General features: G+C 47.7%; 1 protein-coding gene across 1 annotated transcript in view; it reads right to left on the minus strand.

Annotated features, from left to right (window-relative positions):
* LOC310946141 (protein crumbs homolog 2-like) overlaps positions 1-15,369 on the minus strand; it is a gene marked incomplete at both ends in the record, with an annotated part of 30,529 nt that overhangs the window by 11,610 nt on the left and 3,550 nt on the right. The window contains 5 exons of the mRNA XM_083912497.1: positions 4,179-4,292; positions 4,393-4,578; positions 6,188-6,327; positions 7,959-8,154; positions 8,554-9,249. Of these exons, the coding sequence (XP_083768623.1) occupies positions 4,179-4,292; positions 4,393-4,578; positions 6,188-6,327; positions 7,959-8,154; positions 8,554-9,249 (1,332 nt within the window). The remainder of the gene's footprint in view (positions 1-4,178; positions 4,293-4,392; positions 4,579-6,187; positions 6,328-7,958; positions 8,155-8,553; positions 9,250-15,369) is intronic.

Below are 15,369 nucleotides of genomic sequence, written 5' to 3' on the forward strand. Positions count from 1 at the left end.
CTCCCTCCTCCGTCCCTCCGTGAATCCCTCCCTCACACCCCCTGCTCCTCTCCTGACTGCAGCCCAGCCCTAGCAGAGCAGTAAGCCTCCAGCCTCCAGCTGGCTCCTGTCAGTGTTTGACAAGAGGAATGCAGTGCGGCATCCCCTCCCCGCTCCGTGTGCTGGCCCATGGACAGTAGCGGCAGGAGGTGCGAGAATCAACCTACAGGAGGTGCTGCAGGTTCATGGTTTAAGGCCCGAGCACGAGGTGACCCAAACACAGAGCCCGTATAGATGTTTTCATTAGGTTAGGTTTGCATTCACCATTGTGTCTGACTGTATCACTTTAGATTTACTGCCTATGGAAAGACGTGAACCTGCACTGGACAACAATTAGATTCAACATTAGTATGTCACAGTATGCTCTGGTTTACAAGGTTCCCACATCAAAATCACAAAATCTGCCCTCAATCGTCTCTTCTCAGGGTTTGAAGATTGAGTGTATTCCCAGTTATTGATATCTCAGTGTATTAATTGATGAATCCCTCTCTTTTGCAGATCATATTCAGCAGCTCGTCAAATGTTGATGTTGTTTATATGCAGCCTCGTCTCAAAGCGTACGTGCTCTCGACCCTGTGTATCCTGGAGCTCTGAGGTTCATCACTGGTTTTAAAGCACTAACTCATCACTGTTCACTGCATGAACAGGTTGGAAGGTCCTCCTTATCAACACGCAGACTGAGACACCTGCATATTCTCCTTTACAGGGCTATCTTAGGTTTGCTTCCTTCTTACCAGTCGTTCTACATGAACCCAAACAATGTTGGGACATTTTGTGGAAGGTTTTGAATTTAATTCAACGCAACAAATCCCCATAACATTTCCCAAACTTTAAAGGATTCGGTAAGACTTTACAATAAGGGCCACAACATTTGAGCAAGCACCAAGGAACACATGAGGTGCGAATGAGGGACTAACCAGGAACGAACCAGTGTGTGGAGCAACATGAAGATCTGACCTTAGCAAGAACATTTAGAGACCAGCGTATGCATCAGCAACTAGGGGGTTGATACTTTGGTATGAAAAAGTACAGAAGCTGTAAAGGGTCATATATACATACATTTTATTTCCTCTGTTTTCCGGTGATAGCGAGATCATTTTGATCCATTTTCCCGTGATAACAAGATCATAAATTTAATAGCTAATGAATGAAACGTGATAGGCCGGAGATTTCCATCACAGTGACCGGTCAGGCCTCATAAAGACTTCTCATATCTCTAAGAACACTACAGACAACACTGACCGATGATTTCAGTTACTGGATATACAGTTTATAAATAATGCTGATTATTTTTTTCATTCATTCATTCACTCATTCATCTTCAGCCTCTTGTCCCTGTCGGGGTCGTGGGGGGCTGGAGCCGATCCCAGCTGACATCAGGCGTGAGGCGGGGTCCACCCTGGACAGGACGCCAGTCTATCACAGGACACATAGAGACGAACAGAGACAGACAACCATTCACACCTACGGGTGATTTAGAGTCATCAATGAACCGAACACCTGCACGTCTTTGGACTGTGGGAGGAAACCGGAGAACCCGGAGAAAACCCACACAGACACGGGGAGAACATGCAAACTCCACCAGGAACCCTCTCGCTGTGAGGCGACAGCGCTAACCACTACACCACCGTGTCGCCCTCTTTTTCTCATGTGATCTGCAACTGCCTACATAGAGCTTTAAACACATACCCGAGGAAGCCACAATGTAAAATGCATTATTTGTAACGCACGTATGACCAAACTAAGCCTAACCAATACATGTCCAATCCAAAATATCCTGCATCGGCCTTTAAAAGCTCTAACTCTGTAAGCATGACCCAGGTACAATGAAGAGGGCCCACGGAGGGTTCATCTCTGCCAGCTTTACCGAGCGTGACAACCCCCTCACGCACGTGGAGAGTCAACCTCTTGCACACGTGCCATACAGAGTTAATAGGATAATATTTTCAAGCCATATGGGGGTTTGCCTTTATCCTTTACCTTTGCTCGCTGATGATGCACAAGACAGAAGTGTTTACGCTGGAGCATACCAGAAAAATGAAGTGCAGATCATTGGGGAAAAGGCCCTTTGTTTTGTTTTGTCGTCCTTTTTTTGTTTCATCAGGCTTTAATTAGGCTCCTAAGCAGCTTTGCTGTAATCTCCCCTCCCCCTGACAAATTTCATAGGAGACCCCTGTTTAATACTGGAGGAGGACCCCTGACATATGGCACCTTTTATTGGCTTTGTTGTTCTCTGCTATGCTCCTCCGCACCATATGCCCTCTCATCCCCTCCAATCCCCGGCTCTGTCGTGGCCTCCACATCGTGCGGACATAATACCGTAAGCAAAGCAAATTAGCCCCTCGTTCTGTTGATGGCTGAGTTCCTCACTTAAGTCCAGATTGTACGTTTCAAGGTCAGTTTTTTGGTGCGGTTCCTTCTGTTTTGAGTGATGCACTGACAAATCTCCTTTAACGAGGAATTAATACCTTGGCTGGCCACGAGGAATGACCAGCAGGAGGAAGATTAACCCTTTATTGTTTGGCCAAGTCGATTCTGAGGCCCGGCGTGAAGATTACCCGTCAACACTGGCTTCTGCTGAGGCCGTTTAGTTCACTTCCCTGGAGGTCTTTATTGTCCTCCGCAGGGAAGTTCTTCTGCAGTGAAGCCAACCGGCACAAAAACAATGTTATTATCTAATAACCGGTTATTACTGTGAAAGAGAGTCGGTTTGTGACACAGCAAACTTCAGAGGAGTTTGACACGGTTTCATTTGATAATACATTACAACACAACACTAGGTAATTAGTGATTAGAGTGTTTACTGTGCGTGCAATTTAGCCATTTGCCAAGCGAACGTCCAATCAGCGTTGGTTGGTCAGATTTAAGAGTGTTTTATTTATTTTTCATTTCCTGAAACACTTAAATGTTTTAAGATGCAATTTTATTTTCTGATTTAAGTTCTGTGATCAAGCAGTGCCCTAAATATCACAGTACGTTTACATGCAGTTTAAAACCCTGTATTCGGGTTAAGGCCGTACTCCGGTTTCTCAAAAGCCATGTGAACATGTAAAATCTGAATTTTCATTCCCCGGTTTACAGACCTAGAGAACTCCTTTAGGGCGCACTCACTCTGTCCTTCCATACCGTGCCAAAACAGGTTTTTCGGGTAGAGCCTAGTGCGTTTGACCAGTGTGAGTGCAACCGCTCCGCACCTAGCTGCGGTCAGCTGGCCGTCCATGGCCTGTTTGAGAGAGGTGGGCTTTTGTAGAGCGTGTTTGCACGTGTACGAGCACGAGCGTGCGCACGTGTACAACACGAGGCCTACAGCGGTTCTGAGGTATTTTCCCGGCGCCTGTTGGGACATAGAAAAAAGAAGGAGGGACCATGCGCGGACATTTCAAAAAATAGCGGTGAAAGGTTCACGTTGGTGTGATGCGGAGGTGGAGTGTTTACTGCAGATTTGGTCGATGAAAAGATTCAAAAACAGTCGACAAGACGCACAAAAACTCAGAGGTCTACGGAAAGATCTGGAAACAAAGCCACGCATCGCCATGACGTCATCAATGCGTGTGACGTGTTACGCCGTGATGACGTATAGGCAGCAAGAAGCATTCTCCGAGGCCCAGGTAGAGTGAGTACAAACGGGCCTGGAGGGGGGGACAAGGACCCTAAAGCACGGGGCACGGGACAGAAGGACAGTGTGAGTGCGCCCTTAGTAACCGAGATATTCATGCATGTAACCATCTTACCCAGAGTAATATCGGGGTTCGCGTCTGCACATGCTCCGTGGGTTGTAACTCCCCCTCCCCCACTCCGCGACAGTGGGTTTTGACCCAAACATAGAATAAACAAGGAAGCAACGGCGCCGAAACAACGTGAACAAAACCTAATTCTGTCCAAAAATCGACCACTTGTGATTGTGACAAAGAACTGGAACTGGAAAAAAAAGCTGTCACAGCCGCACAAGCACCACAAGAACACGCAGCGGCCGTTGTGGTCATTTCAGAAGATGCATGTCCTTGTAGTAACGTCTCGGTCAGTGAGGATGAGCAGTAACAGGGACAGGACACTACTCTGTCGGGTGCCTTTGGAGGAAGAGCAGCTCCGTTTTGTTTGTTGGAGATAAGAGAAAAGAGCTGATAAGAGGTTTCCCCTACCTGTGAAGCCGTCTGGACACACACAGCGATAAGAGTTGACCCGATCCTGACAGGTTCCTCCGTGCTGACACGGAGCAGACTCACACTCGTCCACATTGACAGAGCAGTTGTCTCCTGCCAACAGAACACATTCATTACATCCATGCACATGTCCTCAACACTTTATTGTGAAGTATTAAGAAGCGTTTTGTTGTGGACTGGCAACACCGCTCACCGGTGAATCCTGGCAAACAGTGGCAGATGAAACCAGCTGCCTCTTCGTAGCTGAATTTGGCTTCGCTCAATTCGGGCAACGTTCTGTAGTTGAGGATTTCTGAGCGTTGGAAACACTCGCCGTCGTTCTCACAGGGCTGCTGCTCACACTCGTCTACATCCAGCTGGCAGTTGTCTCCCTCGTAACCTGGACGCACACGCACACATCAACACAAGTACATGTTTAAAAGATAAATCTGTCTCATCTCATCTCATCTTCAACCTCTTATCCGGGGTCGGGTCGCGGGGGCAGCAGCTTTAGCAGGGGACCCCAAACTTCCCTTTCCCGGGCCACATTAACCAGCTCTAACTGGGGGATCCTGAGGCGTTCCCAGGCCAGTGTGGAGATCTAATCTCTCCACCTGGTCCTGGGTCTTCCCCGAGGCCTCCTCCCAGCTGGACGTGCCTGGAACACCTCCCTAGGGAGGCGCCCAGGGTTCATCCTTACCAGATGATCCTGAACCACCTCAACTGGCTCCTTTCAACGCAAAGGAGCAGCGGCTCTACTCCGAGTTCCTCACGGATGCTGAACTTCTCCCCCTCTCTCTAAGGGAGACTCCAGCCCCCCTCCTGAGGAAACACATTTCAGACGCTTGTACCCGCGACCTGGTTCTTTGGGTCCTGACCCAGCTTTCATGACAGGTGAGGGTAGGAACCAGGACTGACCGGTAGATCCAGAGCTTTGCCTTCCTCAGCTCTCTTTTGGTCACAACGGTGCGGTAGAGCGACTGCAGCACCGCCCCCGCTGCTCCGATTCTCCGTCCAAACTCACGCTCCATCGTCCCCTCACTCGTGAACAAGATCCTGAGGTATATATATAACACTACCATACCCATAAGTACAGCACACTAGTTATCAACCGCTTGTTCCTGCAGGGGCCTTGGGGGGCTGGAGCGGATCCCAGCTGACATCGGTGAGGCGGGGTACAACCTGGACAGGACGCCAGTCTATCACAGGGCACATATAGGCCATGAAATCATCCCATCCTACCTAGAACTAACATTTGTAGGCCTACAGTTTGCTGCAGTGGCCATTTGATTCAATTAAACATGGTCTTCATGAAAACATCCTCTGTCAGATTTGACTGAATAAAGAAAGCCGAAAATGTACGTTTTGTCTGTCTGAGTGAGTCGGTTCTGTTAGCAGAGATGCTAACGACTACCAGGACGTACCCATCTGTGGGAGCTGGAAATGCTGTTCACAAAAAATACAGAGGGAACTTCAGAGCAGAGAGATAGTAACTTGGAAAGATGCCCACTTTAATTGAGTAACATTAGCTCCAGTTGAACTCAGGAATGTATTTTTCTTACAACTTGACAATTTCCTGGCTAGATTTGGCAACGTGTAAAACCCCTTCTGCAAGTTTCCTTAAACAACAGTCTGACCTGAGCAGACCTACATGTGTTACACAATATTGCACAGTTTACAAGAACCAGTTCATTCCACTGTGGCACGGTGAGAGGTGAGCTGTGCGGGAGAGAGGGAGGAGGGAGACGATGCGTCCGCCTCTGAGTCAGACCCAGAGTGACCAGAAGTTAAGTTATGTGCGTCGGAGCTGAACTGTGCCCGCACAGCAAAGGGCCTGAATAAAGCCACGTGTGTTGATCTATGAAGAATAAATGTTCACTCAAGTTTAGAATCATACCAGTCTCAGTGTGACAAACGGGCCTGGAGGGGGGGACAAGGACCCTAAAGCACGGGGCACGGGACGGAGACACAGTGGGAGTGCGCCCTAAATGTGTAGAGTTGGTGTGTACCTGGCCAGCAGAGGCAGTTGTACTGGTTGATCCCCTCCAAACAAGTGGCTCCATGCTGACAGGGATCAGAAGCACATTCAGGAATGTCCTCTTCGCAGTGGTCGCCTACAAAGCCTGTCCCCTGGCAGTCACACTCATAGCTGGAGGAAGGACAAAAATGACAAAGGGAATAGTACAGTCAATAAAAATGGACTGCAAGGCTGTTTCATTTTTCTGAACAGAAGCCAAAGTGGCCAAGTTGCAAATACACGATTATATGACCTGACGAAACAACAAACTCTAGTTATAAAGCCTTTCAAATGTTTACCTGTGACATTATACAACAGCAAACATGTAGAGAAACGTTATAATATAATGTCAGAGTGATCACCTGAAGCCTAACAAATTCGTCTTCCTGTGGAAACCTGCACAGAGATCTATTATTTTCAGTTGTCTCGTCCTTAAGGGTAAAAAATAACACCCTACCCGTCATCCACACTCCAGTTACTACCAGGTATTCTCAGCTTCTCCAGCCGTCTGATGACTCATTACAATGTCTGACAGCTAAGTGGATTAATTCTTATCCCTGGTCAACTTTAATGTCTGCAGCCTCAGACACAACACGCTGCTGGATGGCAGATCGGCCTTAGCAGGCTCAACATGAAAGGAAATAGAAACACAGGTAGAGTATAGAGAGTCATATAGTCATTTTGCTCTAGTTCTGTATATTGGTCATCAATTACAACAACCAGTGTAACTACATATGAGAATAATTGGGATATGATTGGGAATTTGTTCAGATTCCACCCAGGTTCACATTGTTCATAGTGAACCTGGGTTGAATCTAAACTAGGGGCGCACTCACACTGTCCTTCCGTACCGTGCCCAAACAGGTTTTACGGGTAAAGTCTAGTTCCTTTGACCAGTGTGTGTACAACGGACAGTATGAGTGCGCCCTAAGTGTGGTCCCAGCAAGGGCACTGGAAGTAGGGGGGGGGGGGGGGGGGGTTGAAGTAGGGAAGTTGCCAGGTAACATGACACCAGCTGACAAATCTGTCAGCCTCAGCTGTAGGGGTCTACAGGTTGTTCCTTCAAAAACCCAAACATCGGTGGTCTGTTGGTCAGACCTCCTATCGGTCACATGTACTACAGTGAAACTGTTTCTCCATGAGGTTGTATGTATTACCGTATTTTCCGCCCTATAAGGCGCATAGAACAGACGCTACAGTCGAGGCTGGGGTTACGTTCTGCATCCATTAGATGGAGCTGCGCTAAAGGGAACGTCAACACAACAGTCAGGGGAGGTCGTCTTGTTGCTTCCTCCACTTCTGTACCATTGACTGGTTCATGTTAACCTCTCTGGCTGCTGCTCTATTCCCGTGTTCTACTGCGTGACTAATGGCCTTGAGTGTAAACTCTGCGTCGTAAGCGTCTCTCTTAACAGGAGCCATTTTGGGCTCTTTACACAAACACACACATGGAAACGGCACGCTTCGCGCAGGCGTATATCTCAACATGCACCGCGCGTTACTTCTTCTACGGGGGAAAATAGAGTCGGCGGCTGCTCACCGTAGTTGGAGACCTGTTGTGGCTCAATATTGGTCCATATATAAGGAGCACCGGATTATAAGGCACACTGTCGGCTTTTGAGACATTTGAAGGAGTTTAGGTGCAACTTATAGTGCGGAGAATACGGTATATTTCTAAAACCCAAATCATTTTAAATATATATATACACCTTGTATGTGTGGGTATGTGTAGACAGAATAAACATGCACGTGCGTAATCCTACCTGTTTACCCCATCTATGCACTTGCCCTCATTCAAACAGGGAAAGCTGGCACACTCATCAATGTTGACCTCGCAGTTTTGACCCTGGAAGCCGGCCATGCACTCACACGTGTACATAGCGATGTGATCTCGGCAGGTGGCGCCGTTCTGGCATGGATGCACCTCGCACTCATCGATCTCCACCTCGCAGTTCACACCTGCAGGGGACAGAGCGGGGATGGCAGTGGGCCAAGGAGTGAGATTGGCAACAAGCTAATTATCTTAGCACACGTCGGCTACAGATACAATACAATAACACTGGAGCTGCCAAGATGTCAGACAACAGACTAATGCCACTTAAAAAGAGCCATGCAACCTTTTTTTCGCAGGTTTAATGGTATAAATGCTCAACTTCTCTTTGCTTTACCCTTAATAAAATAAAGCATACTGGCTGTTTTAAGTCATAGGTCCAAAACTTGATGATGATTCTCATCCAAAGAGTTTGAATTGTTTAAAGTAACTAAATTCTGTTACAAATAGTCAATAACATCATCAGCATAGAAGTAGTGCCGTGACCATATTAATGAAAACTCTACCAAATATACACAGTGGCTTACCTTTGAAGCCTGGAGTGCAGTCACAGCTGTAGTGATCCATCTCATCCACACATGTGCCGTTGTTTTGACAGGGTAGAGAGGCACACTCGTTGATGTCCAAGTCACAGTGGTAGCCTTGAAAACCAGGTACACAGAAACACTGGTAGGCATTGACCCCGTCTTTACAGATGGCTCCATTCTGACAGGGCTCAGACAGGCATTCGTCAATGTTTTCCTCGCAGTTCCTCCCCTGGTAGCCATCCGCACACTGGCACATGTGCCCACTGTCAGGGATGTCCATACAGGTCCCACCATTCTGACATGTGTCCTCTGAACAAGCTGTCACGTTATCTTGGCAGTCCTGCCCTCCCAATCCCAGGGGGCAGTGGCAGGAATAGCCATTGACACCGTTGACACAATTGGACCGGATGCCTTTGCAGGGGTTGCTCTGACATTCATCCACATCCTGGGTGCAGTTGAGTCCTGTGAAGCCGTCCGGGCAGTGGCAGGTGAACTGGTCGGTCCCAGGTTCACTGGTACAGTTGGTGCAAGGTGCCATGAGACAGGCATCATATAGCTCATCACAGTTTTTCCCCATGTACCACACCGGTCCTTTGGGGCACAGGCACACGTAGTCACCCAGGTGGTCAAGACATGTACCATTATTGTTGCAGGGAGATGACAAACACGTGTCTGCTGCTACTGTGCACAGTAGGCCTGGAATAGAAGACAAAATTACAATTAAAGATGCAATAGGTTACATTTCTATCATTAAAAGAAATTCCATGGTACAAGTGACTTCAGCAAGTGTTAAAACACCAAAGTAGTGTGAGCAGTAATAAAAATACAGATGGACTTATTCTTCACATTCTGTTGATCCAATATGTCCCCAAGAATTTAGGTAGTGGGACATAGGGCGCACTCACACTGTCCGCCCGTACCGTGCCCCGAGCTTTAGGGTCCTTGCCCCCCCCCCCCGGCTGGCCAGCCCGTTTGTACTCACACTACCTGGGCCTCGCGCAAACGCTTCTTGCTGCCTATACATCATCACGCCGTAACACGTCACATGCATTGATGACGTCATGGCGATGCGTGGCTTTGTTTCCAGATCTTTCCGTAGACCTCGGAGTTTTTGTGCGTCTTGTCGACTGTTTTTTAATCTTTTCATCGACCAAATCTGCAGTAAACACTCCACCTCCGCATCACACCAACGTGAACCTTTCGCCGCCATTGTTGTTGTTGTTAAATGTCCGCATGGTCAGTCTTTTTTTTTTCTGTCCCAACAGGCGCACAAAAAATTACTTCAGAGCCACCGTAGGCCTCGTGCTCGTACACGTGCGCACGTTCGTGCTCGTACATGTGCAAACACGCTTTACAAAAGTCCACCTCTCTCAAACGGGCCATGGACGGCCAGCTGGCCACAGCTAGGCACGGAGCGGTTGCACTCACACTCGTCAAACGAACTAGGCTTTACCCTGTAAAACCTGTTTTGGCCCGGTGCGGAAGGACAGTGTGAGTGCGACCTTAGTAAACAATAGCAAAAGCCTGACATGAAGGTAGACATAAGCTGTAACTGAACTGGATAGCTGTTGGCTAACAGTACCCTGCTCTTCCCTGGTAAGCTTTAGCAGCATTACCCTCCAGCTTATACAGTGGTTGACCTATAACTCTGACCTTTAGTGGTCTTAAAGGTCTCTCCTCTGGACGTAGGCTACTTAAGGTCACAGCAGATGGTGGTAAAAGTAAACTTATTACATGACCAAGCTAGCAGCTGCCAGTGTTGTGATTGAAAGTCGTTACTCGTGACTCGTTACAGTTTGTGACACATGCATGGGACTGAGTGAGGCCCAGCACAGATGTCTCCCTTTTCCCTGATGCTCTGAATAAGGAGCTAAACTGCTCTAGGCTCTGTTTCTAAATCCAGTTCTAAGAAGCTGTGAAAAGTCTCTAAATGTAGTGAGAAAGTGGCGCCTGGGAGTGCTTTGGGACGGGGAAGGGGCTCCCAGCAGCCCCCTCTGCTCAGTGAGGACACTAACTGCAGAGTGAAGGGGCTCCCAGCAGCACCCTCTGCTCAGTGAGGACACTAACTGCAGAGTGAAGGGGCTCTCAGCAGCCCCCTCTGCTCAGTGAGGACACTAACTGCAGAGTGAAGGGGCTCCCAGCAGCGCCCTCTGCTCAGTGAGGACACTAACTGCAGAGTGAAGGGGCTCCCAGCAGCGCCCTCTGCTCAGTGAGGACACTAACTGCAGAGTGAAGGGGCTCCCAGCAGCCCCCTCTGCTCAGTGAGGACACTAACTGCAGAGTGAAGGGGCTCCCAGCAGCCCCCTCTGCTCAGTGAGGACACTAACTGCAGAGTGAAGGGGCTCCCAGCAGCCCCCTCTGCTCAGTGAGGACACTAACTGCAGAGTGATGGGTGCAGAGTCCCAGAACAGCACCAAAGTCTCCACTAAGACCAGAACCAGGGACACGTTTGTCTCTAGGATGGAGGAGGATTTGGAGAGAAACTCTCCGGTGTTTGGATTCTCCACAGCGTCTCCCCGTCTCTTCTTCTCCGTTGTTGGTGTATTTCTGTGGCAGTTACAGCGCCACCTCCAGGCCTGGCATGGGTCCTACAGCGCTTTTAGTGGGTTTCACTGGTTTCTTGTGGACATTTTTAAGAAATAAAAGGTTGTTTTCGATTGTGTGGATGTACCCTCGGTCAGGCCAATACTGAAACGTTTCCCTGTCTCCCTGAGGTGATTGATTTCAACCACGAGCCTCACACACAGAACGCACGGTGTCCTATAGTGTGCTTTGGATAAATCATCAGCAAGCGAAGTGTTCCTCTGCTAACAAGTTATAAACAAAACATCCAGGTAACAATGTGTTTGTAACACCTACGTTTCCCATTTCCCACTGCATCCACTTCAACACCCTCACGTTCTCTCCTCTCTCACATGCACCTGCTATCACTTCCTTCCTCTCCTCACATCAGTCTCTCACTTCTCCTCCCACCGTCTTTAGTTCTTTCTGCTGTGTTGTTTGTGCTTTCTCTGTTTCTCATTTGAATTCTGGTAACTTCTTCCAGGATAGTGTTTATAACCTGAGCTGATGTTGACACTGTTTTAATGAGGTGCAGTGAATCAATGCCCGAACAAACGTCTGAACTCTTGTTGGAGTTGTTGTGTGAAGAAGCGCTTCACACTTCATTACAGTGGTTTTGAAAGTCTAACTCACAAAAATCAATTTAGAAAATGATACATTTAACAAAAAGAAATCTATCTCGAGAGTCTCCCGCTTTAACAGACATTCATGTTTGCTGAAATTGAGAAAGTGTTCTCATTGGGCGCACTCACACTGTCCCTCCGTCCCGTGCCCAAACAGGTTTCACAGCTAAAGTCTGGTTCCTTTGACCAGTGTGGATGCAACTGTACCGTGTCTAGGAGCGGCACGCTTGCCGTCCACGGCCCGTTTGGGAGAGGTGGGCTTTTGTAAAGCACGTTTGCACATGTACGAGCACGAGCGTGCGCACGTGTACGAGCACGAGGCCTGCGGCGGTTCTGAGGTCATTTCCTGTGCGCCTGTTGGGACGTAGAGAAAAGAAGGAGGGACCATGCGCGGACATTTAAAACAATGACGGTGAAAGGTTCACGTTGGTGTGATGCGGAGGTGGAGTGTTTACTGCAGATTTGGTCGATGAAAAGATTCAAAAACAGTCGACAAGACGCACAAAAACTCCGAGTTCTACGGAAAGATCTGAAAACAAAGCCACGCATCGCCATGACGTCATCAATGCGCGTGACGTGTTACGGCGTGATGACGTATAGGCAGCAAGAAGCATTCTCCGAGGCCCAGGTAGTGTGAGTACAAACGGGCCTGGAGGGGGGGACAAGGACCCTAAAGCACGGGGCACGGGACGAAGGGACAGTGTGAGTGCGCCCTAAAGGTATTGTAACTTCCTGTGGTGGACAAAATTTCTAGGGCAATCAATCCGGTTGTTGCTGAGATCAAGTTTAGACCAAAGTGGTGAAGCGACCAGTCAATAATCACATCCTTAAAAAAGATGAGGTGCAGCAAAAGGAGCAGTGACTGGTCGGTAGTTTGGCTTTGACATTTCTCAATGTACTAACTGAAAAGGTACATCAACGGCACTCTCTGGACTCCATATGTACCCACTTAGACGGGGGAGATACAATACATTTCAATGTGTCAACAGGTCAGCAAAAAAACCAACTGTTGTCAACAATCAGTGCGTTTACGTGCAGTTTAAAACCCTGATTATATCGGGGTTAAGGGCATACTCCATGTTTACACTACCCCAGGTAAAATCAAAGTTATACACACAACCGTAAAGCACGGGCCACATCTGCACCACAGAGAACTGTCGTGAGACTTCAACATGAATGCGTATGGAAGTGTGAATATGCATTTGACGAGAACATTGCATACAGTGTTTGTTTTTTACTATAATGAAAGCAGGAAAGTTCACACAGCGACAGAAGACGGATGTTAATGCTGGCGTTCTTCACAAGGTGAGCCAAATGCTACAGAACGTGCTAATTGACCCGGGTTTTAACGGTTTCTTCCTCCTTAGCTCAACCGAAGCTGTGATGTCATTTTCACAAGTGTCATTTCCTCCGTCGGCTCACGGTTGTACTGAGATCACCGTGCACTTTTTCTCTGTGTTGCTTTCCTTTCGATTCCCCGTCACAGAGAGCCGAGACTGTTTCCTGGACCGGCTGATCTCAGTCCACATCGTGCACTTTAACCTGTAATCTCACAGATGGGCTGACAGAGACAGGGACGGGCTCCTCGCTCGTCACCCCTCCTTCCAAACCCAATCAACCCTTCACACATTCCAGGGAGCTGATAACGGCTCTCCCAGCCCCTCCCCCGTCCCTGAGCACTTCATAGATCATGGTTTTAGCCCGACAGGCTTGAACCCTGGCACTGACTGGTACCAGCACCTCAGTTCAACAATGACAGTGAGCAGAGCCCCTGACTGTTAGCAGGTAGAAGGGTGTCAGTATCAAAGTGCTCTCCAGAGACCTCACAGAGCCCCTTCAGCGGGGGTTTGCTCTAACGTAGACGTATCACTGAGAAGCAGGGAGTCGATTCACATCTACTGCTGTCGCTTCGATCCCTTTTAATCAAGTTCTGTTAAATGCATCCTAGTTTTTCCAAATCCAAACCCTAAAAATGAACTAAAAACCAACTGAAAAGCAGGAAAATCACCCTGAGTCCAAATGAAAGCTGTTCATCTTTGCGTGAAAAGACACATTTAACCCCGCTTTATTTCAGGAAATGTACTTTTTTTATTAAATTACAAGTTTACTTCATCCTTATCTGTATGAAAAATTGCATCCAGTGTTACTTTCCACAGCAAACGAGGCAGGAGCACAGATACGACAGCCTATCCGTGCACGTATTTGAACCCAGCCCACAAGCTTTTCCTAAACCTCACCGTGTAGTTTTGTTTGAATAAACAACGTTAACCAAGTATTTAGAGCAGTGACTGTAGTGGAGTGCAGTAGTTGGACGTGCAGAGGCGTAACGTTACGTACGTAAGGCATTGGACCAGACTGTAAATGACAAGTTAGGATGAGAAGGGGTTGATCAGGTAGGATATACAGCTGACATGTTATTGACAACATGCCGTCTCCAGGGCTTTATATAGAAGCACCATGCTGGCCTCAAGACATCCTGATCTCTGGGCTCCGTTGTGTTTTACTCTCAGGTCAGTGTGGTAACGTAAAAATTTGGAGAAACAAGCGACCGAACCAATCAGCGTTGGTTTCTTTGGTTGATTGAAGTGAAACAGAAGAGACTGTTGAGTGTGAACAACATGGCGGCTTCCACGGATGAGATGAGCAGCTATGGAGCAAGCCGCTCACTAACTCTTTGTTCTCTGGATCCTTCTGTTGAATATGGACCGGGCTCCTGAAATTGGGCCTTTGATCCGTAAATTCACGTTAAACACAAAGGGAAAATCTCCTTTACCCACATGTTGTTTCCTTTCTGAGCTTTGCCTCCACGCTGTTAGCACGTCACACGCAATTTGGCTCCTAGAGGACACTTTAGCACTCGTTTTGGCTCCTAGAGGGCACTTTAGCACACGTTTTGGCTCCTAGAGGACACTTTAGCACACGTTTTGGCTCCTAGAGGGCACTTTAGCACACGTTTTGGCTCCTAGAGAACACTTTAGCACACGTTTTGGCTCCTAGAGAACACTTTAGCACACGTTTTGGCTTGAGTGCATGAACAAAAGAATATTAACAGTATGAGTAGTTACAGGGTTCACCCCCTTGTTGGTTGAGTCTACATGGATTCTTTTTTGTACGCTCACACTTATGGAAAAAAGTCTACGCTGCATTTTCATCAATCTGAGTGGCTCATGCCTCCTACTGAAGTCATTTTATCCGTTTACAGCCGGATGTTCGGCTCAGGAGTGCACGCTTGAGTCAACTTTGAGCGCATAAACTGAACGATGTCTAACGATTCAGAACACCCTGAGCCAACTTTAACTTGAACAAATACGCCCTGCAGGATTTGTGTTGTGTGTTGTTGTCGGATATGTAAGAAATGACGTTAACAACCTCAAGATAATGCTGGGGCTTGATGTGTCTAACACAACTTTTACACTTCACAAAACCTACGGTGGTTCTGACGTCATCACAGAAGTCAGAGAGAACCTACCACACTGTTAGTTTTGGTCTTTACGTTGGATTTGTTGACAATAAGGAAAATATAAGAAAATATAGAATAACTCCGGACTTATCTTTTGTAATTCGACGCTCAAACTTAATCAAAATAGACCCTAAAGCACGTAGTACACAGTTAATGTAAGTTAGAGTATGT

The sequence above is a fragment of the Echiichthys vipera genome (genome assembly GCF_963691815.1).
Source record: "Echiichthys vipera genome assembly, chromosome: 4".
Lineage (NCBI taxonomy): Eukaryota > Metazoa > Chordata > Actinopteri > Perciformes > Trachinidae > Echiichthys > Echiichthys vipera.